Source organism: Rhincodon typus, chromosome 10 (genome assembly GCF_021869965.1).
Source record: "Rhincodon typus isolate 14 chromosome 10, sRhiTyp1.1, whole genome shotgun sequence".
Classification (NCBI taxonomy): Eukaryota; Metazoa; Chordata; class Chondrichthyes; order Orectolobiformes; family Rhincodontidae; genus Rhincodon; species Rhincodon typus.
The window spans coordinates 34,078,975-34,092,934 of record NC_063341.1 but is presented as its reverse complement, the minus strand read 5'-3'; the positions used below and the strand labels follow the sequence as shown (position 1 = coordinate 34,092,934).

The 13,960-nt window shown below is 41.8% G+C and overlaps 1 protein-coding gene across 1 annotated transcript in view; it reads left to right on the top strand.

The window, feature by feature from the left end:
• ptger3 (prostaglandin E receptor 3 (subtype EP3)) overlaps window positions 1-13,709 on the top strand; it is a 16,174-nt gene extending 2,465 nt beyond the window's left edge. Inside the window, exon 2 of the mRNA XM_020522529.2 lies at window positions 13,407-13,709. Coding sequence (XP_020378118.2) covers window positions 13,407-13,709 — 303 coding nt within the window. The remainder of the gene's footprint in view (window positions 1-13,406) is intronic.
• Window positions 13,710-13,960: the final 251 nt, after the last annotated feature.

Genomic DNA, 13,960 nt, shown 5'->3' with positions numbered 1-13,960 from the left:
CGTGGCTACCAAAAGAGGTAAACCTTTATTAAAATGTCAATTTCACTCGTTTAAAAATTAGAATTTTCTTACTTATGTAGTTAAACGTACTGTAAAAATATAACTCAGTTTCACTTTATAGAGATTTTCTAACATCTTCCAGTCCACTAATGCACTACTAAGGCAGATTAAAAGGAAGAATACACATGTTGGAAATCTGAAATTAAAGCAGAAAATGTTGGAAATACACAGCTTAGTTAGTATTGATCAGGTATAAAAATTGCTTAGGCTACAGGAATATTAAACTTCATGTCTGTAATCCTAAAAGGGATGAAATTGCTGCAACTAATTAAACTTTGGTTGCACCACATCTGAAGGACTTATGTACAGCTATGGCCACTGGACCCTAGAAAGGATATAGTGAGTTTGGAAGGAATGCAGGACAAATTCAACCTAATCTTGCCAGGCTCCAGTGATTAAAAATGAAAACTTTTGTAAATTGCATTTGTATTTCTTGGAATATAGAAGTTTATATGTGTTGATTTGATTGAGGTTTTATCAAATTTTGAAAGGAATTAAGAAGGTAGATAGAGCAATTTCTTTTCCTGTTATTGAGTTATACTAGGACAATGGAACTTGAGCTGGAATCAGAAGCACCCAATATTGAAAGATTTTTGCCAGACGATGGTATGAAAATAATATGGCGCAATGGTCGAAGGATAGAGTTTAAAGTACCCATTATCATGATCTCACTGAATTGCTGATCTCTATCTTTTATCAGGCTTGATGGGCTGAATTGTACAGTACAATTCTTATCAAAAGAATCCCAAAGAATTATTCCAAAGATATATTGAACACATTTTGGTCATTATTACAGACTTACACAATTACTATGGAACCTAGAGTTTGCTGTTTTACCTTATTGATGTCAAAATATTAAATAAATACCAATGTATAAATATGAAGAATATGTAATTACCAAACGTAAACAAAATTTCAATCTGCAGTTTAAGGAAAAGTGAGGCCAGAAAGCAAAGTCTAATCTTGAAGTTATAAAGCAGATAAAAATAAACTATTACATTACCGAGAGAGTCAAACCAATTGAAAATGTTGAAGTGAAATAGTAAAAGAAATGAATAAGTCAAAGTGGAGCTCACCAACGGAAGACCATTCTCCCTACCACTCTATCAATTCTATTTGCCCACGTTTGCTGTTTTGTTTTCTTCGGTAAGGGTTACAATCAGCCTGAGTCTTGCAAATTTATATTATCCAAATGTGAACAACATTTTGGAGGCAAGAGTTCCATTGCTTCTTCACTGTATACAGGATTCAGAAAACACTTCCAGTAATAGCTGTAAATCATGAGGTGGAAGGAAGAGAGAAATTTAGTGAAATTACAATCATGAGGGAAGTAAACTAATGAAACTGCAGGCTGATAGGACTCTAGATCCAAAGGGATTTTATGCTAGGGTATTGAAGGAGATTGCAAATGGGGTAATAGATGTGTTGGTGTTAATCTTGCAAAAGTGCCTAGATTTGCTTACATCAGATTGGAAAGTAGCGAATATAATCCTCAGTTCAAGAGGGGAGGGATGCAGAAAACCAGGAACTATAGACCTGTTATTATTGACATCCATTGGAGATTATAGCTGTGCACTTTGAAAAGTACTCAAGGCAATGAGGAAGAGTCACCATGGTTTCATCAAAGGGAAATAATGTTTAACCAATTTATTGGAGTTCTTTGCAGGATTGTTTTCAAAGAAGTAGGATTAAGGAAAGTTTATAGGCATTGGATTTCCAGAAGGTATTTGATTAAGATTATTGATCAAAAATTATTGTGGAAAATGTGTGTGTGTGTGTGTGTGTGTGTATTTGTGGGTGGGGTGGTAGAGGGCGGGGTTGTTTTGGGATGGAGCCAGATGTTGGTGGGTGTCACATATTAGCTTGAATAGAAGATTGGCTGGCAAAAAACAGTATGCTTAAATTAATTGTTGTTTTATTGGCAGGACATGATGAGTGCAGTCCCATGGGATCTATGCTGGAGCTTAAACTTTTTACAGTTTACACCAACAACATGGATGAGGGGAATGAAGGCTAGGTAGCTCAAATCACCTGATGACATGAAGGTAGTTAGGAAAGTATGTTATGAAAAAGCCAAAGTAGGTATGGGCAAATATCGGTTGAGTGAGCAGAAGTCTGGCAGACGGAGTATAATAGTGTCAGAAAATGTGAAGTTTTTCACTTTGGCGGAAAGATTGAAAAGTGAGAGCATTTACAGAATTGAAAAATGATTGCACAATTCAGAGGTGCAGAGGAATTTGGGTACTGAAATGCATGAGGCACAAAACTTAGAATGTAAATAAATTGGAGGTGGTTCAGGAGAGGGTTACTAGATTGATACTTGAAATAAATGAGTTATTTTATGAAAAAAGGTTGTACTAACCGGGTTTGTCTCCCCAGGAGTTTAGAATAATGAGCGGTGTCTTGATTGAAGTGAATAAGATCCTGAATGGTCCTGACAAGTTGGTCATGGAAAGGAGTTGTGCTGTTGTGGGTCAGTCTATAACTAGCAGACATTGTTTTATTTTTAGGGGTCACATTCATAGGACATAGATGAGGAGACCTTTTTTAATTTGAGAGTCATGAGACTTTGAAACTCTCTGCTCTAGAATACATGGGAGGTGGAAGACCTTAAATAGCTTTAAGGCAGAAGTAGATAGATCCTTGTTAGGCAAGGGAATCAAAATTATTGAGGTAGATAGAAATATGGAACATGACACACCACAAAGAGATCAGCCATGGTCTTACTGAGTAGCACAGCAGGTTCGAGGCACCAAATTCTCTACTTTCACCCTTGTTATGTGTATTTGTAAAATACATTCTAATTTCAGACCTAGATGGCTCAACTGTAATGAATCTCATAATTTAAAACACTGCAGTTAAACCACCATCAGTTTTCTGCATTCATGGAACTACAAGACAAATTTATATAATCTGTTTGCAAAATAACCTGCTTCACCCTGGTATTGTTCTACTAAATCTTACTGTACTCGCTCCAAAGTCAACGTACTACTAAAAGCTGAAAGCAGTACTCCAAATGGAGTTGGGCTAATGTTCTGTTCAACCCTTACTTTTGAGTTCCAAATCTGTTCAGATAAAGCCCAACATTCCATTAACATTTTTATGTACATTTAGTACCTGTGCTTTTTAGTGTACAGTGCACATGAATACCTAATCCAACTTTATTTTTTATTCATCCTGGGACATGGGCATTATAGGCTGGGCCAACGTTTATTGACTGTCCCTAGTTGCCCTTGAGAAGGTGATGTTGAGCTGCCTTCTAGAATCACTACAGTCCATGTGCTATAGATAAACCCACAGTGCGACTAATGAGAGTGTTCCAGGATTTTGATCCAGCAACAGTGAAGGCATGGCAATACATTTCCAAGTCTGGATGGTGAGTGCCTTTGGAGGGAAATTTCAAGGTGCTATTGTTCCCAAAACTACTTTTCCAAAAGTTATAGCTTCTCATAGTTTTGAAGAAGGGTCACCGGACCCGAAATGTTAATTCCATTTTATCCTTCACAGATGCTGCCAGACCTGCTGAGCTTTTCCAGCAACTTTGTTTTGTTCCACCTAGCATAGTTTTGCTAACTTTATTTCAATGTCCCTTTCTAAGCTAGTCCTATTTAGGCAATTTACTGTGCCACGTTAGTGCATCTGCAAATCTTGACATACAACTTTTTGGGTTAAAGAATTATTTACATAGTGCCTTTTCAAAGCAGAGCTGCATGTACTGCATCAATGCATTAGGGACAGACAACACGATGTGCCACTGCCTGCATAGCCTGTGGAGAGTTCCTCATTGACAGTATGGAATAAACCTACAAGCACTGTGGTAATGAATCACAGAATTGTCCGCCTTTGCTAAGGTGAGGAGAGGTTAATGAGCTCCCTCTTTATCCCCCTTGATTGGTTGGAACAAATGTTTTTAGTATGCAGCTATATAACACTTCAATCAAAATAGAGTCATAGTCAAAATGAAAGAATGAATTACAAGGTTTTCTTAAGTGAATTAAAGAACTGAAGAAATAGGAGCAGGAGTAAACTATTCAGCTAGCCAAGCCTGCCCCACCATTCTATTGGATCATGGCTGATTTAATCAAAGCCTGAATTCCTCTTTGGTGATAGCTTCTCATAGCCCTCATCTCTTTGTTCTTTCAAAAGTGTATCCTCCTGTTCATAAATACTTTGAGATCTAGCCTCCACAACACTCTGGGTTAGAAAATTCCAGACATTAACTCTTCTCTGAGAGAAGAAATTCCTTTGCATTTCAGTTTTAAATTAGTATCCTCTTATTCAGTAACCATATCTCCTGGATTGAGATTCCCCCACTAGTGACATTACATTCATTTAGAGTCATAGAGCACGATAGCATGGGAACAGACCCTTCGGTCCAACTCATCCTGCAAACGAAATATCCTAAATAAGTCTAGTCCCATTTGCCAGCATTTGGCCCATATCCCTGTAAACCCTTCCTATTCATATACCCATCCAGATGCCTTTTAAATGCTGTAATTGTACTTGCCTCCACCACTTCCTCTAGCAGCTCATTCCATACATGCACCACCCTCCTCATGGAAAAGTTAACCCTTAGGTCCCTTTTAAATCTTTCCCCTCTCACCTTAAACCTATACCCTCTAGTTTTGGACTCCCCCACTCTGAAGAAAAGTCCTTGGCTATTTACCCTATCTATGCCCCTCATGATTTTATAAACCTCTACAAGGTCACTGCTCAGCCTCCGAAGCTCCAGGGAAAATAGACTCATCTCTCCCTATAGCTCAAACCCTCCAACCCTGGCAACATCCTTGTAAATCTTGTCTGAACCCTTTCAAGTTTCACAACATTGTCCCTATAGCAGGGAGACCGGAATTGCATACAGTATTCCAAAAGTGACCTAACCAATGTCCAGTACAGCTACAACATGACCTCCCAACTCCTATACACAATGCACTGACCAATAAAGGCAAGCATACCAAACACCTTCTTCTCTATCTTATCTACCTGTGACTCCACTTTCAAGGTGCTATGAACCTGCACCCCAAGGTCTCTTTGTTTGGCAACACTCCCCAGGAACTTACCTTTAAGTGTATAAGTCCTGCTCTGATTTGCCTTTCCAAAATGCAGCACCTCACATTTATCTAAATTAAACCCATCTGCCACTCCTCGGCCTATTGGCCCATCTGATCAAGATCCCATTGTACTCCGAGGTAACCTTCATTGCTGTCCACTACAACTCCAACATTGGTATCATCTGCAAACTTACTAACCATACCTCCTATGTCAACATCCAAATCATTTATATAAATGACAAAAAGCAGCCAGCACCGATCCTTGTGGCACAACGCTGGTCACAGGCCTCCAGTCTGAAAAGCAACCCTCCGCCACCACCCTCTGCCTTCTACCTTCGAGCCAGTTCTGTATCCAAATGGCTAGTTCTCCCTGTATTCTGTGTGATCTAACTTTGCTAACCAGTCTACCATAAGGAACGTTGTCGAACGCCTTACTGAAGTCCATATAAATCACGTTTACTGCTCTGCCCTCATCGGTCCTCTTTGTTACTTCAAACAACTCAATCAATTTTGTGAGTCACAATTTCCCACGCATAAAACCATGGTGATTATTCCTGATCAGTCCTTGCTTTTCCAAATGCATGTAAGTCCTGTCCCTCAGGCTTCCCTCCAACAATTGATTTATTGATTTATTGTCACATGCACCAAAATACAGTGAAAAGCTTTGTTTACAAGCGGTACAGGCAGATGCGAGCGGTACAGGCAGATAGTTCCTGTAGTTCCCTTCAGAGATAGTGGGAACTGCCGAAGCTGGAGAATCTGAGATAACTAGGTGTAGAGCTGGATGAACACAGCAGGCCAAGCAGCATCAGAGGAGCAGGAAAGCTGATGTTTCGGGTCTGGAGACTTCTTCAGAAATGGGGGAGGGGAAGGGGATTCTGAAATAAATAGGGAGAGAGGGGGAGGCGGGTGGAAGATGGATAAAAGAGCAGATAGATGAAGAGGAGACAGACAGGTCAAAGAGGCGGGGATGGAGCCAGTAAAGGTGAGTGTAGGTGGGGAGTTAGGGTAGGGTAGGTGAGTCCAGTTAAGACGGACAGGTCAAGGAGGCGGGATGAGGCTGGTAGGTAGGAGGTGGGGGTGGGGCTTGAGGTGGGAGGAGTGGATAGGTAGGAGAAAGGACGGACAGGTTAGGGAGGCGGGGACGAGCTGGGCTGGTTTTGGGATGCAGTCAGGGGCGGGGAGATTTTGAAGCTTGTGAAGTCCACATTGATACCATTGGGCTGCAGGGTTCCCAAGTGAAATATGAGATGCTGTTCCTGCATCCTTCAGGTGGCATCATTGTGGCACTGCAGGAGGCCCAGGATGGACATGTCATCCAAGGAGTGGGAGGGGGAGTTGAAGTGGTTCGCGACTGGGAGGTGCAGTTGTTTGTTGCGAACCGAGCGTATATGTTCCAGAAAGCGGTCTCCAAGCCTCCACTTGGTTTCCCCGATGTAAAGGAGGCCACAACGGGAACAGCGGATGCAGTATACCACATTAGCAGATGTGCAGGTGAACATCTGTTTGATGTGGAAGGTTTTCTTAGGGCCTGGGATGGGGATGAAGGGGGAGGTGTAGGGGCAGGTATAAGCACTTCCTGCGGTTGCAGGGAAAAGTGGTGGGGCTGTAGGGGAGTGTGGAGCGGACAAGGGAGTCACGGAGAGAGTGGTCCCTCCGGAAGGCAGATAAGGGTGGGGAGGGAAAAATGTCTTTGGTAGTGGGGTCAGATTGCAGATGGCGGAGGTGCTGGAGGATGATGCCTTGGATCTGGAGGTTGGTGGGGTGGTACGTGAGGGCGAGGGGGATTCTGTTTTGGTTGTTATTGTGGGGAGGGGGTGTGAGGGATGAGTTGCGGGAAATGCGAGAGACACAGTCGAGGGCATTTTCGACCACTGAGGGGGGTAAGTTGCGGTCCTTGAAAAACGAGGACATCTGGGATGTTTGGAGCAGATCCGGCGGAGGCGAAGGAGTTGGGAATAGTGGATGGCATTTTTGCAGGAAGGTGGGTGAGGGGAGGTGTATTCTGGGTAGGCTTGAAATGGATATCGGTTTCCAGGTGGTTGCCAGAGATGGAAACAGAGAGGTCAAGGAAGGAGAGAGAGGTATCAGAGATGGTCCAGGTGAACTTATGGTTGGGGTGGAAGGTGTTAGTGAAGTGGATGAACTGTTCGAGCTCCTTGAGGGAGCACGAGGCGGCACCGATACAGTCATTGATGTAACGGAGGAAGAGGTGGGGATGGGGCCAGTGTAGCTACGGAAGAGGGATTGTTCCACGTAACCTACAAAGAGGCAGGCATAACTTGGGCCCATGCGGGTACCCATGGCCACCCCCTTTGTCTATAGGAAGTGGGAAGAATTTAAAGAGAAGTTGTTGAGGGCGAGGATGAGTTCGGCTAAGCGGATAAGGGTGTCAGTGGAGGGGGACTGGTCAGGCCTGCGGGACAGGAAGAAGCGAAGGGCCTTTAGGCCTTCTGCATGGGGAATGCAGGTGTATAGGGACTGGACGTCCATGGTGAAGATGAGGTGTTGGGGACTAGGGAATCGGAAGTTTGGAGGAGGTGGAAGGCATGGGTGGTGTCACAGACATAGGTGGGGAGTTCCTGGACCAAGGGGGAGAAAGTGGAGTCGAGATAAGTGGAGATAAGTTCGGTGGGGCAGGAGCAGGTGGAGACAATGGGTCGACCAAGGCAGTCAGGTTTGTGGATTTTGGGAAGGAGATAGAAGCGGGCGGTGCGGGGTTGGGGAACAATGAGGTTGGAGGCCGTGGGTGGGAGGTCACCTGAGGTGATGAGGTTGTGGATGGTTTGGGAGATGATGGTTTGGTGGTCGGGGGTGGGGTCATGTTCAAGGGGGCGGTAGGAGGTGGTGTCGGAGAGCTGATGTCTGGCCTTGGCGATGTAAGGTCAGTGCGCCATCAGGGAAACCAAGTGGAGGCTTGGAGACCACTTTGTGGAACTCCTACGCTTGGTTCGCAACAAACGACTGCACCTCCCAGTCGCGAACCACTTCAACTCTCCCTCCCACTCCTTGGATGACATGTTCATCCTGGGCCTCCTGCAGTGCCACAATGATGCCACCTGAAGGATGCAGGAACAGCACCTCATATTTCACTTGGGAACCCTGCAGCCCAATGGTATCAATGTGGACTTCACAAGCTTCAAAATCTCCCCGCCCCTGACTGCATCCCAAAACCAGCCCAGCTCGTCCCCGCCTCCCTAACCTGTCCGTCCTTTCTCCTACCTATCCACTCCTCCCACCTCAAGCCCCACCCCCACCTCCTACCTACCAGCCTCATCCCGCCTCCTTGACCTGTCCGTCTTCCCTGGACTCACCTACCCCCACCCTAACTCCCCACCTACACTCACCTTTACTGGCTCTATCCCCGCTTCTTTGACCTGTCTGTCTCCTCTCCACCTATCTGTTCCTTTATCCATCTTCCATCTGCCTCCCCCTCTCTCTCTATTTATTTCAGAGTCCCCTTCCCCTCCCCCATTTCTGAAGAAGGGTCCAGACCCGAAACGTCAACTTTCCTGCTCCTCTGATGCTGCTTGGCCTGCTGTGTTCATCCAGCTGTACATGTTGTTATCTCCTATAGTTCCCTGGCTTTTCCTTACCACCTTTCTTAAATAGTGGCACCACATTAGCCAATCTCCAGTCTTCTGGCACCTTGCCCGTGGCTATTGATGATACATATATCTCAGCAAGGGGCCCAGCAATTTCTTCCCTTGCTTCCCACAGAGTTCTGTGGTAGACCTGATCAGGTCCCAGGGCTTTATCCACCGTTACGCGTTTTAAGATATTCAGCACCACCTCCTCCATAATTTCTATACTGTCAAGCTCCTTCAAACTCTTGTATGTTTTAAAATGATTACCCTCATTCCTGCAAAACTTTAGTGAATAAAGGCATAACTTGTTTCGCCACTCATGATGAGTCAACCACTTCATCCCAGGAGTCAACTGAATAAATCTATCTCATACAGCTTCCAATGCCATTACATCCTTTCCTAAATACAGGGACCAAAACTGTGCACAGTGCTCCACTGCAGCCTCACGTGTACACGTAACAAGGCTTCCCTATTTTTAAACTCCAAAACCTGGCAGTAAATCATTTGCCTACTTAATTATATGCCGTACTTGCCTACAAGCATTTTGTTTTATGCATAAGAACACCCAGATCTACTTTTATGGAGTCTTACTCCATTTAAATAATTATCTGCCTTTTAATTGTTCCTCGTGCCTGACCTTGCACTTTTTTATATTAACCTCCATCTGACAAATATTTTCCCACCCACACAACCTGCCATAATCCTTGCTGTTTGTCCTTTTAAAACCATTTTAGTCAATGGGTCTCAACTGTTAAAATCAGATGATGCAGATTGGAAACTCACATTCCATGTTACCACAACATGAGACCATCAAGAAATCAACATTGTCTGCGTAGCACTCTTTGAAGCAACTTGTCACATCCTACCAATCACTGACCCGTGCTCTGTATCCTGACTCAGTTGGTAGAACTCACCTCTTAATCAGAAGGTGTAGACTCAAGTTTGATTCCAGTGGATGAGACCATAAAATGAGGCCCCATCTCCTTTCAGCAGTGTGTAAAAGATCCCACAGCACTGTTTTGAAGACAAACAAGGCCTTTGTCCAGGTCGATATTCATATTTATGAAAATCACCAAACCAGATCATCCAGGCATGATGACATTGCTGTCTGTGGAGGCTTAATGTATGCACATTAGCTGCCAGATTCTTTTTTAAGTTACAGCTGTGACTATACTTCAGAGCACTTGATGGCTCTTGTAGTGCCCTACCTCTGAGCCAGAAGGCCTGCGCTCATGTCCCACCTGCCCTAGAGGTGTGCCAGAGCATATCTGAGAATGCCAATTTTTTTTAAAAAACCTACTTCAAAGTACTTAATTGTCTATAAAGCACTTAGCGATGTTCTGAGGTTATGAAATGTGGTATAAAATGCAAGTGTTTCTTTCTTTCCTGCCTCTCCACCTCAAGTAACATATTCAATGCTTATTTTTATGTGAACTTGTGTTTTATCTACTTGTTTTGAGTTACTATTATGATAACAATAATAATCCTGACATTGGAACAGTTTGCAATTTCATGAGCTAAACATGAACATGAACTAAAAGCAGAATCAATTTCACCTAAATTAAGGGTTAACAGAACACCTAATTATACAAGAAAGATGTCTCTTTATGTAGTGCCTTCCATGTCTCCTCATGTTTTACAGCCAATGAAGTACTTTTGAAATGTAGGTGCAATGTAGGAAGTTGGTATTGATTTTTAACTTCATAAGTGAAACCCATTTGCTTATCTTTTTTTTTATTACCTGTTTACACAAGTACAAGTCTAGACAAGTCATTAGTTCTACAGAGGATGCATACCTTGTCGTTTCATTTCTCGTGCCTTGGGTAAACTTTTGCTCTGATTTGCAAGTATTTATTAGCCCAATTAGAGCTCAAGCATTAGATTCATGACTGCTTGTTTTGTTTGTTTATTTAAAATGTACAGCCAGAAGCTTTTTTTTCAGGCTGTCTAATTTTTGACTTGTACTCAGTCTTTTCTGTGCATTGCTTGTAGTTTGTTGTGGTTCCACAGAGAGTCAATCTGCTTTGGATATTGTGACAAGGATCTACTGGAGCATATGCTTGTCGTACTTTGGAGTAACTGATAAAACATTACTGATCCCTATTTAATTGTTAAGTTTTGGGGGTTTTTTGACTGAGTTCCCAACAAAAATGCAAGTGAGCCTGCTGAGGAAATGGAGTACATTTACTTATCACAGTAAGACAATTCAAAACAAACAAATTGGTGAAGATAGAAATAATTATTCCAGAATTCAAAAAGACACGAAGAAAAAAATAATGGAATTGATTTGCAGAAGTGAACTTGCATCTGAACCATAATAGTCTAGCACAAGGTAACCATTATGAGTCCAGAAAGGGAAAAGAATGACCATCCAACCTGTCTGATTTCTTTGAGGAAGTAACATTTGAAACAGATGGTGCCCCATGATCTCTTTCAGTGGAAATCGAATGTAAATGCCTATTTTACAGATTTAAAACAAGGACATCAAAGTCTAATTTTTGATCGAATGAATTGTGCTTTAACAGTACCTGAAAAAATGGCCAACCCAAAATTGATTCAGGCAATTTTTTAAACTATCTGGAGGTCATTTACAGCAAGTGTTTGGCTCCACACTTGCAGTTAAAATATCAAAGTTTGGTCTTAATCCTCTTCCTGAGTTGACCAATCATTAGATCAGAAGTCGGGCTTCTCTACTCGGAATTTTCCAGTGGCCACATGGAGCTGACCAATGGCTGCCAAATAAAAGTCAATTTTTGAGAAATAATTTGTCCATAAAAGCTTCCTTTGGAGGAAACAAGAACCGGGGTGGTGCTCTGTTCTGACTCCATAAACATTACGAACATCTTTGCCTGTGTTGCATCCTTCAAACCCAATCCCAGAACCTGCTTTCGGGCCATTGAAGCTAGTGGCCTAATATTCTCCAATGTTGATGCTAGTGGAAGTGTAATAGGTACTGGAAATCCACACAATTCTTTTTGTTAATGTTCCTGTAATGGATTTAGATATCCAATTGGATGCATGCTACTCGCTACTGCCGTAGACAAGATTCCAGGCCAGAAAATAGGTGATAAAATTTTTTACCTCTGTGTACCTAGCCTTTTAAAAGGAATGTTGTAAACTCCATGTTAATGTAATGTCAAATTTGCTGATGATGTTAAACTGAGGGCCAAAGGCAGCAGTTCAAAGCTATAGTAAGGCCGACAAAGCTATTATGTATAGATAATTTGAAGATGAATGAATTTTAATAGATTCTTCACCAAATCTATCCAGTCAATGACACAATGAGATCAACAAAACCAATAGCTAAAATTGAAGAATTCAAGTAAAAGGAAGTCATTATCAAACTAGACAAAGTGCTCTGGTCACACTAGATACCTTGAATACCATGTTCAGTTGTTGTCACTGAAACTTCAAGGAATGAAGTGCCGAGAACATTCACAATGCAGTTTCCTAGTAACATGGCTTGGAGCTTAGGAGAATCTATTTATATAGCCTGGAAGGGAAGCATCTGAAAGGTAACCGTGTGGTTGTATACAGTGCATGGTATTGGAAAATTTAATTGTGAACATTATTTAAAATAAAATTGTGATGATAAAACATAGGACATAGTTTCAAAATAGTGAAATGTTAGTTTACAAGTGATCTCCAATAATTCTTTTTCATGTGGAAAGTGACCAACACTTGGAATGGGCTCCCAGTGTAGTGAAGTGTTGAGTGGTCTGTAAGAAACAATTAGAAACTGCAGTGAGGAAGCTATAGGATATCTCTGGATGAATGAATTAACATGGTTTTCATGTCTTTTTTCCTTCCACCTCTGTAATCCTCTTGTAATCTTATTTAAAAATGAAAAGAATTTTATGAAACAGCTATCTAATGTAGACATTCCTCCACTAGGGCACATCTTAGGAATTGAAGTGGATATCCTTTTATGTGTCTTCCACTAAATTATGGAACAAATGTCTGAATTAAAGGTATGCATTTCAGACTGTGGCTCTCTACTGGGACTACAACTTATTATAATTACTCCTGTGTCAGCATCAAGTAAATCCTGGATCAGTGATTTCTCAGCTGGTTAGAAAGTAAGACTGCTCCTAGCATTCAGCAGTATGTTTAAGCTCCACACTCAGAAGGTGTCCCATGCAGTGTTGTTTCTCTTTGATTCCTTGTTTTTGTCTAAATGTGTCTCAAGAATGTCTCTTTGAAGACCCTGCGTCGTATTTTTAGATGTGTTCTTTCCCAAGCGCACCTAAAATGTGCCACTATAATTAGGGCAAAAGTGGACCTTCCATAGACACTAAGACAAGGTAAGGACTGCTGATGCCTTGAGAACTTCACCTCCTTCAGGGCAGGCAGAGTAAACTGAGAATATTAGATACTGAAGGTATATAATTAAACATAGTTTATATTGAGGAAGAATTTATTCACTCAGTGGATGATAACTGTTTGGAATTCTCTGATCCAGAGAACTGTAAAGACTCAGATGTTACATTTATTCTAGACAGATCGATACATTTCTAAATAATTAATTTTTCAATAGATAGAGTGCAAGAAAATGGAATTGAGGTGGAGGATCGGCGATGATATTAAACGACAGTGCAAGCATACGGGTTGAGAAGCCTCCTGCTGCACCTGTTTTCTATGTGTCTATGTCACAGATTGCTTTTGTTTTTTGCTTAGTATTGAAATCTTCTAATCCTGTCTTTCTCAGGTACTGATGTCGAAAATGATCTACACTGAAAGTTCTTCAGATCACTGCTACACATTTCCTCCAAACAACATCTCAGACCTAAATAAGGAAATGCAAGCTGATTGCAATTTTCTCCTCACTGCCATTAGATTGGCATCTTTAAATCAGATCCTAGATCCATGGATTTATTTATTGCTGCGAGAAATCTTATTAAGGAAAGTGTGTCAAGTAGCCACTGCTGTTACTAATTGCTCAGTTGAGGGGTTCAAGGAGATTCCTGTAACAGTGGAACCAAGAGACCAAGTGAAGAAACAAACAACATAAATGAGAGAAACCAAAATTTGATAATTGGGTTGATTATATGATGAGAGAAAATCTCACCTTTGGCTCTTTCAGTGTGAAATGTGCATGTGGAGCAACTCTTGGAAGTTTTTGAGTTCATTCACTTGCTTTATCTGAGCTGCTGATTTATTAAATCTATAAATTACACGTCATTCCATAGAGATTATTTGATTTACACTATCTTTGATGGCTGGCAAGGAACAAGTGTTCTATTTGCCCCTCAATGGTAATGC